Raw genomic sequence first — 20,370 nt, forward strand, 5'->3', positions numbered from 1 at the left:
AAACTGCAGCAGCGAAACAGGAAGTCACGGCTAAAATGAGCCCGAGGAGACAACCTTTCATCAGTTTCACAACTTTTCAACCACACATGGGCGTAAAATGACGTCTTTTCTGATTTCACGACTGACCAATCAGATTTAACCGTCTGAGGTCATCATTGCTGACCCTAACCCCACCCACACTTTGGGAGAGCAGTGTAGGGTTTGAGTCACAAATATATGTGGAGGCCATCTACAATGTGAACATCGCTGCGTTTTATTTCTTATTCTGCAGAGTTAAACAGCGTCGTTAAATATCTTTGTTGTTTACAGTCCACGACGAGACCTCGGTTTTTTTGATGCCCTTGATCTGTTTTTCTGGTTTGGACTTTAATGCGTCGAAGTGGCAGTGAATCTACTCAGCTTGGCTGCGTCCTGCTGTTGTCTCATCCTACATTATTCGTGTGTTTGTTGGACAGGAGACCAGCTGTGAGATTTGCAACCGGTGGACTTTACCTCGGCATTGTTAGCCTGTAAAAGAGTTTCAAATATTTCTGTCAGCATGAAGTTTATCAGAATCAGAATCAGAGTCAAAAGACTTTATTTATCCCCAAGGGGCAATTAACATACAACAGAGCAGCATAACGTTGAAGATAAAGACAATAAGAGCAGGCAATAAGAGTATTATTGCCTTTATGAAGTTGTCTTAATTCTTCTGAGCGTTCGAGCTTCAGCGTGAAGATAAAAACTGGATCTTCGTCGTCCTGCGGCCCTGTTTTTCTTTCCAGCAGCAGCAGCGCGTCTTGCTGGCCTGCCGTTTCCGGGATATTTCAGACCTTTCTCCCTCACGCCCTTCCTCTGTCTACAGCTGCTCACCTCACCCAGCCTCTTCATCGCTTCAGTAAATCTGTTCACACTTGGCACAGACTCTCCACCCACACCACATTACATAAACGCCCATAAATCATTTTAATTCTTCTGCAACACTGCTGCTGTTTCCAGGTGAATACATGAGACAGTTGGTAAAGTTCAGGTGAAACAGGAAGAAGAAGAGAAAACTGTACAAACATGAGTCTAACGTGCGTCCTCCTCCTCTTCTTCATCAGCCCCAGCACCTGTGTCACATCTCATCCTCGAAAATAACGGCAGCTCGGAACGTCTGCGGGCCTCCTGGCTCCCACCTAAAGGAGGGGTGGAATCCTACCTGGTGACCCTGAGAGCTCCAGGATCCAACCCTCAGCTACGTCACCTTCTCCCTAACATCACCCAGGTGGAGTTTGACGGTCTGACCCCCGGGCGTAGCTACAAGGTGTCAGTCAGCTCCTCAGCAGGCGGTCAGAGCACCGAGAGCAGGAGCACAGCAAGGACAGGTGAGTTTGGCTCAGAGAGCAGGTACAAAGGGAGTTACAGGTACATGCCATTGCGTCAGGTGGAGGTGAGAACGCTGGACCAGAGACTCAGACGTCCTCGGCTGGTGGTCTGTGTTGTTTTTATTGCTTTTAATTTCCCCGTCTGTCTCATGCTGTTTCAGTACCTGACCGGGTGTCAGCGCTCTCCATGTCGGCTGATGCTCAAACACTGCGGCTCAGCTGGCTGCCCCCTAGAGGCGACTGGGAGAACTACAGCATCATCCTGAAGAACGGCTCGGTGGTTCTGGCAAATGAGACCGTCAGTAAGGTGAGCAGGCAGCACGCCTTCTCCGGCCTCGGCCTGGTCCCCGGACGACTCTACAGCGCAGAGGTCACAGTTCACAGTGGCGTTCTGGGTAACACGGCGCGCTGCAGCAGTCAGCTGGGTGAGTTCACTTTCCTGCTTCTGTTCTTTTGACCAACACGCTTAAAGTCTGAACTTCCAAAATTAGTCGGCATCAGTGTTGTTGACCCCACCCCTTCCTCTCTGCAGTGCCGTGGCCTGTGCAGCAGCTGCTTGTACACCAGGCTGACGAAACCTCGCTGAGTGTCCAGTGGAGTCGGCCGCTCGGACAATGGGATGGCTTCACTGTGCTTCTCAGGCAGGCAACCGCCTTTGCCACCATCGTAGGCCAGAGGGTCCTCGGCTGGGAGGCCAAAGACTGCACTTTCAACAGCCTCACCCCTGGGGGCCACTACATCGTTACTGTGACAACCAACAGCGGCAACCTGAGCGGTTCCGCCTCTGTGACGGCACGGACCAGTACGTCACAGCGACGATGACGATGCCACAATTGTAGTATCAATGAAACGTTATTGTTGTTCCTGTTGTAATGCATTTCCTGTCTCCGCCCCCTCAGCTCCAGCTCAGGTCAGTGGGCTGCAGCTCTCCAACCTCGGCAGCACCGACAGCCTGCAGGCACAGTGGGCACCGGCCTCCGGATATATGGACTCCTACCAAGTCCTGCTGGTTCACGACAGCAGCATCATCAAGAATGAGAGCGTGATGGCCAACATCAGCAGCCTCAGCTTCCAGGCCCTGAGACCGGGTGCCCTGTACCGTGTGGTGGTGACCACGGTCAGAGCGGGACACGTCTCCAGACAGACGGTGTCTGAGGGACGCACAGGTAAGAAACACCAGCAAACGTCAGCAGTCGTTTCAGGAACAACATGAGGGTGGAGTTGAGCTGCAGTTGGGCTGCGGCTCGCGAGGCAGCTTAAACAAAATGCTCACGCTGTGGGAGATTTACCAGCATGATGCGTGGAAGGCTGTACCAGTGAGTCACACCTGATAGCAATGAGAACAGCACAGACAGCGGGCTCATTTATTTCTGGGTAACCCTGAACTAACCTGAGGAATTAAAACATAACCCGGCTAAACAAACTGTGCCAGCTAATCAATATTATCAATAACACTGCTGATTGTTAATAGCATTTATCATTCGTTTAACTGGACAGAAGTTAATGTGCATCAAGTCTTTCAGAAAGAAAAACGGGTGTATATGTCACGTAATAATAGTATTATTGATCATAATAAAATCAATAATAACATTGATTATGTATTGACTCTGTGTATTTCAGACACATTCCTACTTTGTGTGCTTGTTGAACTGAGAGCAGGATATTATTGAAAAGCAGGAATTTGTGAGGAATTTTCAGGAAGCGCTGACGACAACAACAACACAAAAGAAGCTGAAGGTCACTTAGAGAGAGACTTCCCGTCAGGGCGGAGCTTCATTGTTCTTCACCAGCGCTGGCAGCCGTTGTATAACTTGCAGAGGACTTTATGAAGATCACATAATATACAGAGCATGCAGAGTAGTCACAATTTCATCTTTTAAACGGATCAAAATAAACAGACTTTGGCAGAAGCAGCCGGAATAATGCTCATCCGCTTTGATTCAGGTGGCTCGGAGTATGAATGTGTGTGAGTGGTCGTTACAAAAGAGAGTGCTGGTGTGAATGAGGTGCCTTGTAAAAAGTACTTTGAGTGCTCTGAGAGAAGAGAGGCACCGTATAAGAAACAGTCGCTTAATTTGATGATCTCAGGAGCGAGAGGTCGTCTGCGTTTTAATTTTACTCTGAGATTTTTAGGTTTTTCTAAAGCTTCTGGGTTTGGAGCTCACAGTGTGCAGACATAGTGGAGCTTAGCACTGCTACATTACAGCATCATGGTTCAGTGCTCCCCCCGTGTGATCTCTACATGTTCTCTCTGCTCCTGTCAGGGTTCTCCACAGGTACAGGTTCCAAAAACTCACATGACAGGTTAACTGGTGATTGGTTGAATAGAACAGAATGTCTTAACTGTCGTTTTAACAAGTACAATAAAATAAAGTGCAGTCCCTGTGGTGTCAAAAAGTTTAAATATATAATAATGTGTATATATGTATGTATGTGTGTGTATATATGTATATATATGTATGTATGTATGTATGTATGTATGTATATATATATATATATATATATATATATATATATATATATATATATAAAATAAATAAAACACCCAGCACGCCCCTGCGGGCGGTCTATCCAGCTCGGGTCCTCTACCAGAGGCCTGGGAGCTTGAGACTCCTGCGCAGTATCTTAGCTGTTCCCAGGACTGCGCTCTTCTGGACAGAGATCTCCGATGTTGTTCCCGGGATCTGCTGGAGCCACTCGCCTAGCTTGGGAGTCACCGCACCTAGTGCTCCGATTACCACGGGGACCACCGTTACCTTCACTCTCCACATCCTCTCGAGCTCTTCTCTGAGCCCTTGGTATTTCTCCAGCTTCTCGTGTTCCTTCTTCCTGATATTGCTGTCATTTGGAACCGCTACATCGATCACTACGGCCGTCTTCTTCTGTTTGTCTACCACCACTATGTCCGGTTGGTTAGCCACCACCATTCTGTCCGTCTGTATCTGGAAGTCCCACAGGATCTTAGCTCGGTCATTCTCCACCACCCTTGGGGGCATCTCCCATTTTGACCTCGGGACTTCCAGGTTATACTCGGCACAGATGTTCCTGTACACTATGCCGGCCACTTGGTTATGGCGTTCCATGTATGGCTTGCCTGCTAGCATCTTGCACCCTGCTGTTATGTGCTGGATTGTCTCAGGGGCATCTTTACACAGCCTACACCTGGGGTCTTGCCTGGTGTGATAGACCCCAGCCTCTATGGATCTTGTACTCAGAGCTTGTTCTTGTGCTGCCATGATTAGTGCCTCTGTGCTGTCTTTCAGTCCAGCTTTGTCCAGCCACTGGTAGGATTTCTGGATATCAGCTACCTCCTCTATCTGCCGGTGGTACATACCGTGCAGGGGCCTGTCCTTCCATGATGGTTCCTCGTCTCCCTCCTCTTTCTTGGGTTTCTGCTGCCTGAGGTATTCACTGAGCACTCGGTCAGTTGGGGCCATCTTCCCAATGTATTCTTGGATGTTCGTTGTCTCATCCTGGACTGTGGTGCTGACACTCACCAGTCCCCGGCCCCCTTCCTTCCGCTTAGCGTACAGCCTCAGGGTGCTGGACTTGGGGTGAAACCCTCCATGCATGGTAAGGAGCTTTCTTGTCTTGATGTCAGTGGCTTCTAGCTCCTCCTTTGGCCAGCCTATTACCCCAGCAGGGTACCTGATCACGGGCAGGGCGTAGGTGTTGATGGCCTGGATCTTGTTCTTACCGTTCAGCTGACTCCTCAAGACTTGCCTGACCCTCTGCAGGTATTTGGTGGTTGCAGCCTTTCTAGCGGCCTCTTCATGGTTCCCATTTGCCTGCGGGATCCCCAGGTACTTGTAACTGTCCTCTATGTCTGCAATGTTGCCTTCTGGTAGTTCAATCCCCTCAGTTCTGACTACCTTCCCTCTCTTTGTTACCATCCGACTACACTTCTCCAGTCCGAACGACATTCCAATGTCATTGCTGTATAGCCTGGTAGTGTGGATCAGTGAATCGATGTCTCGTTCACTCTTGGCATACAGCTTGATGTCATCCATGTACAGGAGGTGGCTGACAACTGCTCCGTTCCGTAGTCGGTATCCGTAGCCAGTCTTGTTAATGATCACACTGAGGGGGTTCAGGCCTATGCAGAACAGCAGTGGGGACAGAGCGTCTCCTTGGTAGATCCCGCACTTGATGGTGACTTGTGCTATGGGCTTGGAGTTGGCCTCTAGTGTTGTACGCCACATCCCCACTGAGTTCCTGATGAAGGCTCTTAGGGTCCTGTTGATCTTGTACAGTTCTAGGCATTCCAGTATCCAGCTGTGGGGCATTGAGTCATAGGCCTTCTTGTAATCAATCCAGGCAGTGCACAGGTTGGTCAGTCTGGTCTTGCAGTCTCGGCTGACTGTTCTGTCTACCAGTAGCTGGTGTTTTGCGCCTCTGGTATTCTTGCCAATCCCTTTCTGTGCCCCACTCATGTATTGACCCATGTGCCTGTTCATCTTAGCCGATATGATGCCTGACAGGAGCTTCCATGTAGTACTGAGGCAGGTAATTGGTCGGTAGTTGGATGGGACCGGTTCCTTCTTGGGGTCCTTGGGGATCAGGACCGTCCGACCTTCGGTTAGCCATTCCGGGTGTCTCTCGTTAACTAGCAGCTGGTTCATTTGTGCTGCCAGACGCTCGTGGAGTGCAGTCAGCTTCTTCAGCCAGTAGGCGTGAACCATTTCGGGCCCTGGTGCTGTCCAATTCTTCATACTGGAGACCCTTTCTTGGATATCTGCCACTGTGATGGTTACCGGACCCTGTTCAGGGAGGTCGCTATGGTCTGCCCTCAGATTCACTAGCCACTGAGCATTGCCGTTATGGGTTGCGTCCTTCTCCCATATGCTCTTCCAGTATTGCTCCGTCTCCAGCCTTGGTGGTGCTGTTCTCTTATTGTTCCCTTGCCACTGAGAGTACACCTTTACTGGTTCTGTGGAGAACAGCTGGTTTATTCTCCTGCCTTCTATCTCTCTGGTGTACCTCCTCAAGCGGCTGACCAAGGCTGTGAGTCTTTGCTTGGCAGTTTCCAAGGCCTCAGGTATTGACAGCTTGCTGTATTTCTTATGCACCTTCTTTGTCGCTCCTTTCTGCAACTCCGTTAGTTGGCTAACCTCCCTCCGTGCTACTTTGATCTTGCCCTCTAGCCTCCTTCTCCATGGAGGGTACTGCCCCTTGTGGCTGTTCAACTTGTAGCCAAGCATCTCAGTGATCACTGCTGCCGTATTGTAGATCAGCTTGTTAGTGTCGGTAATCGTGGTTGTAGGTATCGTCCGTAGTGCTGCATTAACATCATCTAGCAGACCTTCTGAGGGTACTTCACGTAATCTTGGTAACCGGCTACGGGGGATCCAGGTTTCAAGCTTGGCCATGATCCTATCTTTCAGGTCAGTTCCTCTCGCACTCAACGATCCTTCTACTATCGCATTTGGGGCTGTGTACCCAATCTCGGGTGGGGGTGATGGTATCTCCCCCCTGACCTGGCGTCCTGACTCCTCCTTGCCGTAGCATTTATGTTGTACCTCGTCAATCTCTAGCTGTGAGAGCAGTCCCTTCTTTCGAATGTTGGAACACTGAGCTACTAGTTGTTTCGCCATCATTGTGGATGTTGGGTATCGAAGAATCCATAGGTCCCTCATCCTATTCATGTAACCCCTTCCGCCAGGGTTACTTGCGTAGTAGCATTCCAACAACGCCCTGTTTTCGTCTCTTGCCCACCGATGCCTTCTTGTTCCAGTAGCCCACTTGTCGTCAGGGTGCCCTGGTTCCTCAACACCTGATGCGGACCTTGTTGATCCGGGCGACGTCCGAGCCGGCATGCCTTCATATTTGTCTGTCTCGCTCATGTCTGCGGTAGGCTCACTTAGCATAGGGGGTCTAGCCTTAGGACCCTTACTGGATACAGACGCCCCAGGCAGGAATCGAACTTGCGATCTTCTGCTCCAAAGGAGTGTAGTTTTTATATATATATATATATATATATATATATATATATATATATATATATATATATATATATATATATATATAGATAGATAGATAGAGGGATATATATATATGTATATAGAGAGAGAGAGATATATATAGAGATATATAGATATACATATATCTATACATATACATATATGTGTATATATATATATATATATATATATATATATATATATATATATATATATATATATATATATATATAGTTATAGTTATAGTTATAGTTAGGTTATGGTTAGGGTAAGCTAAGGTATGAAAATGAGTGTGCTTGTGTGTTTATTCTGACTCCACCCTCTTCTTACCCCCTCAGTGCCGGCGGCAGTGAGCGATGTCAAGGTCAGCAACAACGGGCGCATGGACTTCCTCAGCGTGTCTTGGAGTCAGGCTGCAGGTGAGGTAGACAGATACCTGGTAACCCTGAGTGACCGGGAGAGGACCATTCACACCCTCACCGTGTCCAAGTCGACCCCGACATGCGTCTTCGACTCGCTGGTGTCTGGACGCCTCTACAACATCTCCATCACTACCTGCAGCGGTCCATACAAAAACCACACCTTCATCCAGGAGAGGACACGTATGTACACCACTCACAGCATCGACCAGTCAGAATCCTAAACCCTGTTCCAGTAAAGTCGGCACTTTAGAACAATTAATTCAGTTTGTAAGTGTTAAACAGCAAAAATGATACCAACATATGCTTGTCCAGGTCTATACGCACCTGACTCTGTACCTGCTGTAGCTTTTTCACACAAAACATCGTAAACTCCGGTATCATCAGTCTTTTCTGATTATCCTCCATCAGAGCCGTCGAAGGTCCAGAGCCCCACAGCGACCCACAATGCTTCGGACGACTACCTGAAGGTGTATTGGCGTCACGCTGCTGGAGACTTCGACCTGTACCAGGTGTTCATCAAGCACAACAACATCTTCCTGCAAAACAAGACGGTGCCAAAGACGGAGCACAACTGTGTGTTCACCGGCCTGGTGCCCGGCAGACTCTACACAGTGCTGGTGACCACGTGGAGCGGAAAGTACGAAGCCATTGCCTCCACCCATGGCAGCACCTGTGAGTGACCTCTGACCTCAGTCGGGCTAATTAGGAACATGATTGCTGCATCATTCAGCCAGTAAACTAGATGATATCTAGTGTCGAGATGCAGTCGAGCTCAGCAGGCGATCGATCGATTGATCGGTGAAAAACTGTATTTGTTGCCAGATCTGCTGCTCCTCCTCCTCTTTGAAGGAAGCTAGCTGAGATGTTTCAGTCCATCTGGGAGGAGACCCCAGACATGCTATGTCCCTCAGCTGGACTGGAAACACCTCTGTGTGCCACAAGAATAGCAGGGGACCGGGCATTTTTGATGATGGGTGGATGGATGGATGGATGCATAAATACTTGTTTACATCACGTTCATATGTTTTGCTTGTTACAACATAATAAGATGTGGGAATAAAGCGCCGAGTCTCAGATCTGAACCAGGATGAACAAAGAAACATGTCTTATCAGCAGATGTTGTTGTCTCTCAGTATCTCTGCAGGAGTTTTGATGATATGCTTAAACAGCAGCAACATCCGTGTTCATTTCAAATTCAAAACAAGTCCACATAGAAATTCCTTACAAAGCAAATCTGCTTTCTGAGCTCCTGGAGACTAACTATGGGTCATGTCATGTACATCCATCAGTCCCTGCAGCGGTGCGTTCCCTGACTCTGGCTGGGCGGGGCACCGAGGACCTGCGGGTGACGTGGATGGCAGCTCCGGGTGACGTGGATCACTACGAGGTGCAGCTGCTGTTCAGCGACATGAAGGTGTTTCCTCCCATCACTCTGGGCAGCGGTGTGAGGGAGTGCGTCCTGTCGTCACTCACACCTGGGCGGCTTTACAAGATCATAGTTTCCACGTACAGCGGAACCAATCAGAAGGCCCGGTACATAGAGGGACGCACAGGTCAGAGGTCACAGAGGTCTGCTGCCTCTAAACATCACACTACATAATGCAGCGCTCCATGTTCAAAAAGGAAAATCTTGGTATTTTACAGTTCACAGAACATCCTGAAAATCAGTTGCTTATTTGTAGAGTCCTGCACTTTGCTGTCAGGTGGTCAATGTCTGTGAAGATGTTTGTGAAGTTTCTCAGTCAGCCAGGTTATCGTAGTCTAAGGACTTGGAAAGAAAAGCATTGGGACTTCTTTAAGATTAGTGAAGATGTTTCATCCGAGAAGCTTCTCCAGTTCTAAGCGAGTCCCAGATTTTTAAGCCCTATAGGGAGTGTCCCTAAGAGGGTCATGATGTGGGTGACTGACACCTTGGGTCATTTAATCACATGATAGGGTGGGGTAAGGTCTCACAATGGGTTCACCCCAAACCCACACCCATTTTCATGCCTTGGCTCATGTGGTTAGGCAGAGGAGGGGGTCCATGACCCTCACTTTCCAAGCTCCTTAGACTCACGTACACAACATATCAGGGAAGTCAGATCACTGTATAATGCCTCCTGGTTGAGCTGCAATTTCTCAGCAGTTGCTCTGGGAACGGTATCTCTACATCTAAATCATCAGTAGCAGGTAGCTACAATTAACCAGATTACCACTGAGACGTTTTACCACCTCTGCTTTTATTTTTGTGGACATGATCATCATTAAACAATGAAGCAAAGAGCAAAAATGCTGTAGATCAAAAGCTCTTTGTCATCTTTCAGTTCCCAGTAAAGTGAAGAACATCCACGTTAGCAACAGTGGAGACAGCAGCAGTCTGATGGTGAGCTGGACTCCTGGTCCGGGCGATGTAGACGGATTCTCTGTGTTTCTGTACAGAGAGAGACGAAAGTTAAGTGTCCGAAGCGTCCTCAAGCACCAGAACGAGGTGACATTCGGCTCCCTGCAGCCCGGCCAGGTGTACGCCATCATGGTTCAGTCTGTGAGTGGAGACCTGGTGAACAACAACACAGTCACAGGGCGTACAGGTTAGAGGACACACCTCTGTACAGTGAATATACACCATGCTGTCGTACAGATTAGCTGCTCCTTACTGCGCTCTGTATCATCCCTGTGTTCCTCAGTCCCCTCTGCAGTGACAGGTCTCCAGGTGGACTCCCACCACACCACCTGTAGTATCCAGGTGAGCTGGCAGGAGGCTCTGGGTGTGGCTGATGGATATGTCCTCCAAGTTCTGGACGACAGAGGCAGCATGGTGAGAAACGTCTCTCAGCCCTTTGGACACACCTGGCAGCAGTTTGACGGCCTCACACCAGGAAAAAAGTATCGAGTCCTGGTCCAGACCACCAGCGGCGGGGTCCACAGTGTTGGGGTCAGCGCTGAGGCTCGGACAAGTAAGACTTCCTGTTTCTCATTTTGAATGTGATGGAGGAAAACCCGATGTTTTATACATTTTATAGACAAGTCAGACTATTTTGAGAAAGTATTTAGTTGAAACAATACTGAGGAAGAAAATGAATAACTCGCCAGGCTCTGTTGGTTTGACCTAAAATTGATTTACAGCGATGAGTGTGAAACTCTTGATTTTTCTTCTCAAATGAACAGTATGATTGATGAAATTTAAGTGAAAGTTAAAAGCTTCCCTCGTCCCTTCTCCTGTAGGCCCAGCGTTGGTCACCAATCTGGCCGTCACTGCAAACACCACCACCAGCCTGTCCTTCCACTGGTCTCCACCAGAGGGAGACTTTCAGCTGTATGAAGTTTTTCTGTATGATCGTGATGATCAGCTGCACGAGAAAAGGCGCATCCAGTCCAACAGTCAGCAGTGCTCTTTTCAGGGCCTCAGACCTGGAGCGACTTACAAGATGTTGATCCAGATCCACAGTGGAGACCAGACCAACCAGACCTCCATCGACGCCAGAACAGGTGAGACCAGCTGGTCCTCCAGAATACACGGTCGTTGACTGGAAATAAAATGTAAAGGATATTATGCCTTCTGTACCCAAAGAGTGGACTTGCAGATTGTGTCAGTGATCGTGTTTCTCTTCAGTCCCGTCAGCCGTGGGGTTCCTGAAAGCTAAGAGTGGAAACCAGTCTGACAGTCTTTGGGTAAACTGGGAGCGTGGTGACGGTGATCTAAGTGGATACCAGCTGTATCTCTACAACCCCAATGGTTCTCAGCAGGCCATGCATCAGCTGGGCTCAGAGGCCACAGGGTTCATCTTCTCAGGCCTCATAGCGGGTCGCCTGTACCGAGCTGAGGTGCTGAGTCAGAGCGGCGGGCTCAGCAACAGGGCGAGCACGCTGAGCCGGACGGGTAAGATGCAGCTTCTGTTAGCGCTCAGTAGGGATGAAACCATGGCTCAGATCACCTCAGTATATCACCTTGATATTCAGTCAGCAGTTTCAGTGGTTTTTCAATAGGAAAAGGCATTTTTCCAGTTTTATCAGTGCAGCACGCAGTCACAACACAAAGTAACAAGAGACATTTTAAAACAAAGTCTAGAAACACGAGGAGCAGAACAAATGAAATCCTAAGTTTAAGCAGAGTTAGACACACGAATCGGAATAGTTTCTGATCAGCAACAAATCCCGTCCCTCCTCAGCTCCCAGACCACCTGCCTCCATCTTATTCAGGGGGGTGACCAACACCTCCCTGGAGATCACATGGAGCGGCCCTGTGGACTCCGACTATGATGACTTTGACCTGCAGTGGACTCCTCGGGACCGGCTGTCCATCATCAATCCGTACCACACCCGGACGTCCAGCAACCGCATCCTGAGGGGGATGTTCCCCGGACGACTCTACAACTTCAGCCTCCGCACCATCAGTGGGACCACAGAGCCCGGGGCCACACCTACCTATAGCACACCCATCCGCAAAAGCATCCGCACCAGTAAGTGGCAGCACTTTACGTCAATTCTGATTTGAATTGTCATGTGGTTTCACTCCATTACTTTCGTCTACAGAGCCAGAGAGAGTCCACAGCCTCCACTGTCGCCCTCAGAGTTCCACCTCCATCTCCTGCTCCTGGGTAACCCCGGACACAGACTATGACTCCTACACCATCGAGTGTCTCCGCAAGGATTCCCACACACTGATGTACTCCAGACTCGCTGAGCGGGACTCCAACAGCTACATCATCACTGAGCTGGAGCCTCACAAACACTACACGGTCTCTGTGAAGGTCATGTCTGGTGGGAAGCCCAGCGACGAGGCTCAGGACAACGTGGTCACCATGATTGACCGTAAGAGCGAGTGGAAGTTAACATGTCCTCAGTGTGACGGAAGGTGTTTAACATGCTGTCCTCCTGTTGACTCCTGAAGGTCCTCCCGTGCCCCCCTCCGGTACCCGGGTCAGTGAGCAGTCTGCTGTGGTCACCAAGTCCTCCATCTCCTTCCAGTTTAACTGCAGCTGGTTCAGTGACATCAATGGCGCTGTTAAGTACTTCACCGTGGTGGTGACTGAGTCTGAAGGTGAGCAGCATCCACATAAGGCCAGTTTACTGGTATTCTTCTGATTGGTTGATCCTCCTGAAAAGAATCTGTAGTAACTCCTCTTGGATCTCCTTCCTGTTGTTCTGGTCACCTTACTTCACTTGGTGTTATCGGTCTTAAATTGTGTTATCTGTCATTTTTTCACCATTCCCTCATACCTCTTCTTTTGGGATAAATAATGGATGATGGGATGGATTATGGAATTATGGATGATGATAAAATAATAATGAGTGCATGTTGAGATTAATGATACACGAATGAATGGATGGATGCATTGGGTGGCTGTAGCTCAGGAGGTAGAGCAGGTTGCCTACTGATCGGAAGGTTGGTGGTTCGATCCTTGGCTCCTCCAGTCTGCATGTCAAGTATCCTTGGGCAAGATGCTAACCCCAAGTTGCTCTCCGATGCATCCATCGGAGTATGAATGTGTGTGAATGTCGTGAGATTGCACTAAGTATAGATAAAGTGCTTGTGAGAGTGGGTGTGGTTGGGTGAATGTGGCATGTTGTATAGAGCGCTTTGAGTACTCTGAGAGAGTAGAAAAGCGCTATATAAGAATCAGTCCATTTACCATAACGGAAATAATAATGGATGGACAGAGGGACGGATGATCATAGGATGCAATAATCTAATCCTGAATCTTCTGGTTTGTTTTTGAAGATGTTAGCCTAATGCAGCTGGAACAGAAGCATCCACTGCCCTCCTACCTGGACTACAGCTCCAACAGCTCCATCAGGTCCTACCAGACCAGCTATTTCCCCAGCCGATGCACAGAGAGCCCTGACAGCACCACCCAGAGCTTTAACATCAGCTTGGGGACTGGGATGGACTTGCTAGGGGGCACCTGTAATGCCAGAGGCTCAAACCAGGACCCAGAGTCCAGCGGAGATCCGAACCACTTCTGTGATGGACCCCTGAAGCCAAAGACTGCCTACAGGTACTGAAAAATCCTCTGGATGAATGTCAGGTACTTGACTCCATGTCCACTTCCTCCAAACTGCAGCACTCCAGGGCAGTAGACGGACCAGAAACCTGGAGCCTTAATGGTTTGTTAGAACCAGCTCATCATCTCTGAACCTTTCAGCCCCATGGACTTTTTGCTCCAGTGTTACCTCTCAGGTCGGGCGTTGCATGAATAACCTTAGGGGCATCTGTGTTTGTCTCCAGGATCAGCATCCGAGCTTTCACTCAGCTGTTTGATGATGATGTGAAGGACTTGAGTGTCTTGTCTCCACTGTTCTCTGACACCTGCCTATCGCAGCCCATCATCACTGAGGCTGGTGAGAACAAACCTGAGCTCGATTAAAATACACCTGAGGTTAAGCTGGGACGAGCGGGTGCAGGTGAAAATTCAGAAAAGTGTCACAGTTGTGTTTGCTCCTACAGAGCCTCTGAGCGGTGTCATCGAAGGTGTGAGTGCTGGACTCTTCCTCGTTGCTGTGATTGTGGGAATCACCGCTCTGTTTGTCTGCAGGCACAGAACTCGCAAAGTGTGAGTATCAGAGGATGCACCTGTCCGTAAGGTACACCTGCTTAGCTTTGTTTAGGTTAAATGGGGCTGCTGTGTTTCCACCAGTGAGGAAGAGAGGCTGGAGGTCAGGATAAATATGAGGAGAGAGAGAGCAGCAGCAGGGAACCAGCTGGGTGTCAGAGGGTAAGTAATCAATAATCAATAATGTACAGGGCTATTTGCACAGTGACTCACCTTTCATAACACTCTATACAACACATTTTAAATGAAACAGTAAGAGTTCAAACACTCACCACCGTTGATATGAAGTCAAATCATTAGTATTTTACCCAGAAAGTTGGTCGTATTCATCTGGACGTCTTCAGTGGGAGAAACGTTTCATTATTATCAGGTGACTTCTTCAGTCTCAGCTGACTGCAGGTCTCCAACCTTATAAGCATCTGCACAATGACTGACACTAGCACCACTGGTGACCAATGGGCTGTGAAGTCAGTTTATGATCATTAACATGCAAAATGTCATGATCACTGATCCGTGATCACTGATCGATGTTTCTGCGGACATGTGATTGCATTGTGACAGATTATTTTCCTTCAGAGGAGTGTCTGATTAATGCATGTAGTACTGCATGTGTACAGATGAAAATGCATCATGAGGTTTAAACTCTGATGTCTCTCTCTCTTTCTCTGCCTTTTGCTCCTCAGCAGCCGTCGAATCTCCAGGTCTGTAATACCGTTCACACTACTTCAGGTTCATCTTTGACCTTTGTGAATTTTTCTGGTTTTAAATGTTTTCTTTTCTCCTGCAGTCCCATTAAGATTGTGAACTTTGAGTCTCACTACAGCAAACTACAGGCTGACTCCAACTACCTGATGTCAGAGGAGTATGAGGTCAGCGATCAATAAAACTAATTTGTTCCTCATTGAAAGACCCCAGCTTCAGCATATCCTATCCGTCAAGAATAAAAATACTTGTGGCAACATTGAGGATGATGAAGGATGTTAGATCCAGGGTTTATCCTGTCTGTTTTCACTATTTTGACCTTTAAGAGTGTTGAAGGTGGGTCTTTGTTTGTGTTGTGAATCGCTTTTATTTTCTCCCTATCAGGATCTGAAAGACGTCGGTCGTAACCAGCCTCTGGACTCGGCTCTGCTGCCGGAGAACCGGGGAAAGAACCGATACAATAACATCCTGCCCTGTGAGTAAAGAACCCACAGACAAAATTAGAGATCACCGGGTTGTAGAAGGTCTGGGTCTAACTGCATTTCTCGTATTCAGACGACTCGACGAGGGTCAAGCTGTCCTACGTTGATGACGACCCCTGCTCTGACTACATCAATGCCAGTTACATCCCAGTAAGTCAGTACAGACTTGAGATGCACCACACTGGAGATTTATTCAAAGTGCAGTAAAGAGTGAAAACATAGTCTGCAGTGTGTCTTAGTTTTTACTTGGTTTTGATTCAGGTGAATAGGGCCACCTAATAGCTTCTTCTTCATCGTTACTTCATTTCGCAGCTTGCCAGTTGGTGTTTTTTGGTAACTGTACAATGACTGTAACACAAACACACATAGCTTAGTTAGGACGGGGTCTAATTTTGTTTGGATGTGAAGAAGTCTGTTGTAAAGACTGATCTCGATAAAGACTCATTTAGTAGTTAAGAGCAGGATGGGCGAAGACGAGATGATGAAACTGGTCTCTGAAACCAGAGACAAAGACGATAAAGTGTTTACTGAGGTTAGAGATCATGCGAGCAGTAGCATCATTTTCTCATAGACTCCTATCAGTCAGTCACAGCGGTTGTCTGAGTTTCGGAGTGTTCACGCTCTGTTTTCAGGGTAACAACTTCCGGCGGGAGTACATCGCCACACAGGGTCCTTTACCTGGAACTAAAGACGACTTCTGGAAGATGGTTTGGGAGCAGAATGTCCACAATGTGGTGATGGTCACTCAGTGTGTGGAGAAAGGAAGGGTGGGTAGCACAGAGACAATGATTACAGAGACCATCATCACAAACTCATCAGCCTGAAACAGTGAGGTTTTCCTCCTTGTCCTCCATCCAGGTGAAATGCGATCACTACTGGCCGTTTGATCAGGATCCTCTGTACTACGGAGACCTGATCGTCCAGATGCTGTCAGAATCGGTTCTACCTGAGTGGACGATCAGAGAGTTCAACATCTACAGCGTACGTTTCACCGACAGCTGTCGTCTTTGTTACCGAACCAGTTTGAGTCTGAAAAGTGGCTCGAACGCTTGCTTCATTTTTATTCTTCAAAGATCTGAGAAGCTGATCCCAGGTCAGTTTAATGTGCCTGTGCGTTGCAGGAGGAGCAGCTCGGCTTCAGTCGCCTGGTTCGTCAGTTTCACTACACGGTGTGGCCAGACCACGGTGTCCCAGAGACCACTCAGTCCCTCATCCAGTTTGTCCGTACTGTCCGAGACTATGTCAACAGGACTTCGGGATCTGGACCCACTGTAGTCCACTGCAGGTACCTCATCGTGCCCTTAAAATATCAGCCTCTTCAGAGTGACGAACCTCTGATTTTCTAGAATCTCAAACTGTGTGAAGCATCACATGGCCAGATGTGAAGAAATTATAGCTAAACCAATAGAAACCTCATAGTCTGAGAACATTTATGTTTTTCACCAGCATAACACGCAAACGGTTTAATTTGTGTTTGTCGTGGACCATCCTGTGGACTCATTAGCTGTAGTCGTTAAAAAACGTTTTTTTTGACTGGACTTTGGTGTGTTTGTCAGTGCTGGCGTGGGCCGAACGGGGACTTTCATTGTCCTGGATCGAGTGCTGCAGCAGCTGGACGCCAAAGACACGGTGGATATCTACGGCGCCGTGTTTGACCTGCGACTCCATCGATCCCACATGGTGCAGACTGAGGTAGGACCAATGCTTCATGGGAGCAAATGTTTGTATGCCGTTGTCTTCCTTTTCTGTGTGTCAGCCATATTTGTAGTTTGAAAACTGTTTAATCTGGTATGATGTTTCACATTTGGGATTTCAGCATTGAAACTGCTGCTGGAGAACCTGAATGAGTTCAGACTTATTATTTACATACTTCGGTTTGTTTTCATGTCTGATGCTATGAGATAGTCCAGAGATTTTCTCAGAGAGCTTTCTTGAGCTGAGCAAATGTAAATATTCAATATATCAAAGGAACCCAAGATCTCCTGTTTACAAGACAGGTGCTTTAACCAGCAAAGCCACGGCACCTGGTGCTGAGCACGAGAGCAAGCAGCCCAGAGAAGATATAAAAAAATATGGCTAATCTGTGTTTCTAAAACCTGATCCTGACAAACACCTGAAGGCACTCAGTTACAGGTGACTAAAATGATCACCCAGGCTGAAATGATAGACTCCTGTAATAATCCTGTAATCTGTGCTGTCAGGCTGAAAATTACATTTTGTAATCTGAGCTCAGGTGTGACTCACCTGCCACCTCTCCACAGGTGCAGTATGCATACCTGCATCAGTGTGTCAGAGATGTCCTCAGAGCCAGGAAGCTACGCAGCGAGCACGAGGGAATGTACAGGATGTGAGGCGGTGAGTCCTCGATAACGTTCATATTATTGATCCTACACATCAGATTACTACCCTCAGATTATGAACACATTATTAACAGATTATTGGTCCTGTTAACAGATGCGGAGCCTCAGGTTAGCAACAGGTTATTGACAGGTTATTGACGGCTTATTGACAGGTTATTGCTGCATTATTATAGACTTATTCACAGTTTATTGATGTGTTATTGACAGCTTATTGACAGTTTGTTGAGAGTTTATTGACAGGTTATTGACAGATTATTGATGGGTTATTGACGGCTCATTGACAGGTTATTGACAGGTTATTGACGGTTTATTGGCAGATTATTGGTCCTTGAACAGACGCGGAACCTCAGATTAACAACAGGTTATTGACGGGTTGTTGATGGGTTATTGACAGGTTATTGATGCGTTATTGATGGGTTATTGATGGGTTATTGACAGGTTACTGACAGATTATTGGTGGGTTACTGACAGGTTATTGATCTGCTATTGACAGCTTATTGATGGGTTATTGACAGCTTATTTATAGGTTGTTGACGGGTTATTGACGGCTTATTGACAGGTTATTAACAGGTTACTGACAGATTATTGACATCTTATTGACAAGTTACTGACAGGTTATTGACGGCTCATTGACAGGTTAGTGACAGGTTATTGACGGCTTATTGACGGGTTATTGGTCCTTTCCACAGATGCTGACCCTGACCGTAACGATTGTACTGACTGCTGAGCCGTTGCTGAGCTCTTCAGAGAGACATGTACATATATTTTTCTACAGTGTTCATATGTCAAAGAGAAATGTTTATAACTTTAATTTGTTTTAATTTATGTTCAGCTGTGTGATGTCTTTCTGTATAGATTATCTATAGATTATTGGTTGTATCATCTCCTATGTGTTTGATTTGCTGGAATATTGGCTCCAGTTTCTCAGTTGAGTTTCTGTTGTCCTGTTTATATCTCTGTCACAGATGCTCATACCTGTAAGTTTACCTGTGCTTGTACCTGTAAGTGTACCTGTGCTCGTCTGTATGTGAGCAGCTTATTAAACACACAACACAAAAATATCAGCTCTCCGATTATTCATCCAGAAACTCTATGATAATCTGAGCAGGATTATTACAGTATGACTGAACTCTGAGCACAAGAAAAAAAGAACAGAAAGCTTATAAAACAAAAGAAGTTTTCCACTATTAATTATGGGACGTAATCGTTCCCTCTCCTGCTTCAGTGCTTCCTAAAGGAGATCCTATCCGGTCTTTAGGTGATGACCTGATGAATCCTGCTTCCGGGTCCAAATTACTCTGCGTTTAATAAGGCTGTTGTGTTTTTAACATGTTTGAATGCTTTGTATCTTGTTCTATTTAATCTGAACAAGCCCCTAAAACAGTCAGTGATCACTATCGACCTCTCTCAGTTTTTATTGCCGCTGTTCATTTTAAAGTTCAGTGTTTAAACCCTTCCGATGTAACTACTGACAAGGTTTCGTAAACGGACTCAGGCGCAGACCAGGAGACTCTTGCAGAAACTGATAGTGCGTTTATTTACAGTGGCGTCACCGGGTGAATATATATACAAGGTGCTTGGGAAAGGGGTCCGGGGCTCCAGGGTGCGAGGGGAAGGGAAAGGGTCCAAAACCACACTCCGCTCTCTCAGCCAACAATCCCACTCCTTTTCCTCCAGTCGCTCCTCTCGCTCACTCGGGGGTACAGGGACGGGTCCGGGGGGAATCTACGCGCGCGCGCACACACACACACACACACACACACAGAAAAATCCGATTAGCTCTAACTCGTAGAGAAACTCACAGACTTAGGCAGATTGCTGAAGCACTAACACGGGTGGCTCAACGTTCCAGCGACGAGTAGTGTAGGTCTGCCATCTTAAAAGGCCCTTCTGATTGCAGTAAACAGCGACAGGTGTGATGAAGAGCACAGGTGCGTGGGCCAGGGGCGGAGCCCGCAGTGAGCACCGCCGCGGCAGGGGAAAGAGGGAGAGGGAGAGAGAGAGAGAGAGAACAAAAACAAAGACATATTGCCTAACGCGGAATCAGCCGGTGAGGCACGGGGACCGTGACAACTACAGCCCAGCCCATGCAGCAGTATATTAGTGACTAACCTCGTATTGTGGATGGATTATCTCAGTTGTTCTCTTGACTGAAGTTTGGTCCGTTTACAGCATCCTGCCATGCGATTGCATTTGTCCCTAACCATTGGGAACCCTCACGTTAACTTTTATCAAGTGGAAAAAAGTTAGCGTTCATCCTCCAGCTTCACTGTGTTTATGTTATGCTAACATAGCTGTGTCGCTAGCCATCACGTAGCACATCATTATATATACAGCTAGCCAAACTTCAGTAACCCTACAAACGTCACTGCTGTTTAGGTTTCCGTCTTCATTTATGTTGGAAGTGATAGCAGAGCTGTACGTTTGAATTTTTTCAGAAATCTCTCAGTCAGAACATGCTATATCATGTTTAGGTGGAAACTAGCGAGCTAACTTCCTGCTAACTTCTAAATCTGTTAAACTTCATAAATCCTTTTCCTTTTTCCTTTTTTGTGGATGCCTGGATGT

General features: G+C 47.4%; 1 protein-coding gene and 1 long non-coding RNA gene across 5 annotated transcripts in view; one reads left to right on the top strand and one right to left on the bottom strand.

The window, feature by feature from the left end:
* The window catches only part of ptprbl (protein tyrosine phosphatase receptor type B, like), a 31,857-nt gene extending 12,994 nt beyond the window's left edge, over window positions 1–18,863 (top strand). For 2 of the 4 annotated variants that reach the window (XM_019360963.2, XM_019360960.2), the window contains exons 6-33: window positions 1,083–1,346; window positions 1,508–1,771; window positions 1,879–2,148; window positions 2,246–2,512; window positions 7,645–7,908; window positions 8,137–8,400; window positions 9,018–9,281; window positions 10,032–10,295; window positions 10,392–10,661; window positions 10,930–11,193; window positions 11,318–11,584; window positions 11,874–12,164; window positions 12,238–12,516; window positions 12,596–12,745; window positions 13,427–13,703; window positions 13,934–14,046; window positions 14,153–14,258; window positions 14,343–14,420; window positions 14,942–14,959; window positions 15,046–15,127; window positions 15,345–15,435; window positions 15,516–15,592; window positions 16,075–16,209; window positions 16,301–16,423; window positions 16,564–16,727; window positions 16,999–17,134; window positions 17,704–17,797; window positions 18,492–18,861. In XM_019360963.2, the coding sequence (XP_019216508.1) occupies window positions 1,083–1,346; window positions 1,508–1,771; window positions 1,879–2,148; window positions 2,246–2,512; window positions 7,645–7,908; window positions 8,137–8,400; window positions 9,018–9,281; window positions 10,032–10,295; window positions 10,392–10,661; window positions 10,930–11,193; window positions 11,318–11,584; window positions 11,874–12,164; window positions 12,238–12,516; window positions 12,596–12,745; window positions 13,427–13,703; window positions 13,934–14,046; window positions 14,153–14,258; window positions 14,343–14,420; window positions 14,942–14,959; window positions 15,046–15,127; window positions 15,345–15,435; window positions 15,516–15,592; window positions 16,075–16,209; window positions 16,301–16,423; window positions 16,564–16,727; window positions 16,999–17,134; window positions 17,704–17,793 (5,132 nt within the window). In that variant the 3' untranslated portion in view covers window positions 17,794–17,797; window positions 18,492–18,861. Of the gene's footprint in view, window positions 1–1,082; window positions 1,347–1,507; window positions 1,772–1,878; window positions 2,149–2,245; window positions 2,513–7,644; window positions 7,909–8,136; window positions 8,401–9,017; window positions 9,282–10,031; window positions 10,296–10,391; window positions 10,662–10,929; window positions 11,194–11,317; window positions 11,585–11,873; window positions 12,165–12,237; window positions 12,517–12,595; window positions 12,746–13,426; window positions 13,704–13,933; window positions 14,047–14,152; window positions 14,259–14,342; window positions 14,421–14,941; window positions 14,960–15,045; window positions 15,128–15,344; window positions 15,436–15,515; window positions 15,593–16,074; window positions 16,210–16,300; window positions 16,424–16,563; window positions 16,728–16,998; window positions 17,135–17,703; window positions 17,798–18,491 lie in introns of all 4 variants that reach the window. The other 2 variants (XM_019360961.2, XM_005470208.3) reach the window with 2 other exon arrangements.
* LOC112847300 (uncharacterized) lies at window positions 18,713–19,990 on the bottom strand. The gene is made up of 2 exons (XR_003220761.1): window positions 19,634–19,990; window positions 18,713–19,527 (listed from the first exon to the last, which is right to left on the bottom strand). It is a non-coding gene; the product is annotated as an uncharacterized LOC112847300 (long non-coding RNA).
* Window positions 19,991–20,370: the final 380 nt, after the last annotated feature.

The sequence above is a fragment of the Oreochromis niloticus genome, linkage group LG7, assembly GCF_001858045.2.
Source record: "Oreochromis niloticus isolate F11D_XX linkage group LG7, O_niloticus_UMD_NMBU, whole genome shotgun sequence".
NCBI lineage: Eukaryota > Metazoa > Chordata > Actinopteri > Cichliformes > Cichlidae > Oreochromis > Oreochromis niloticus.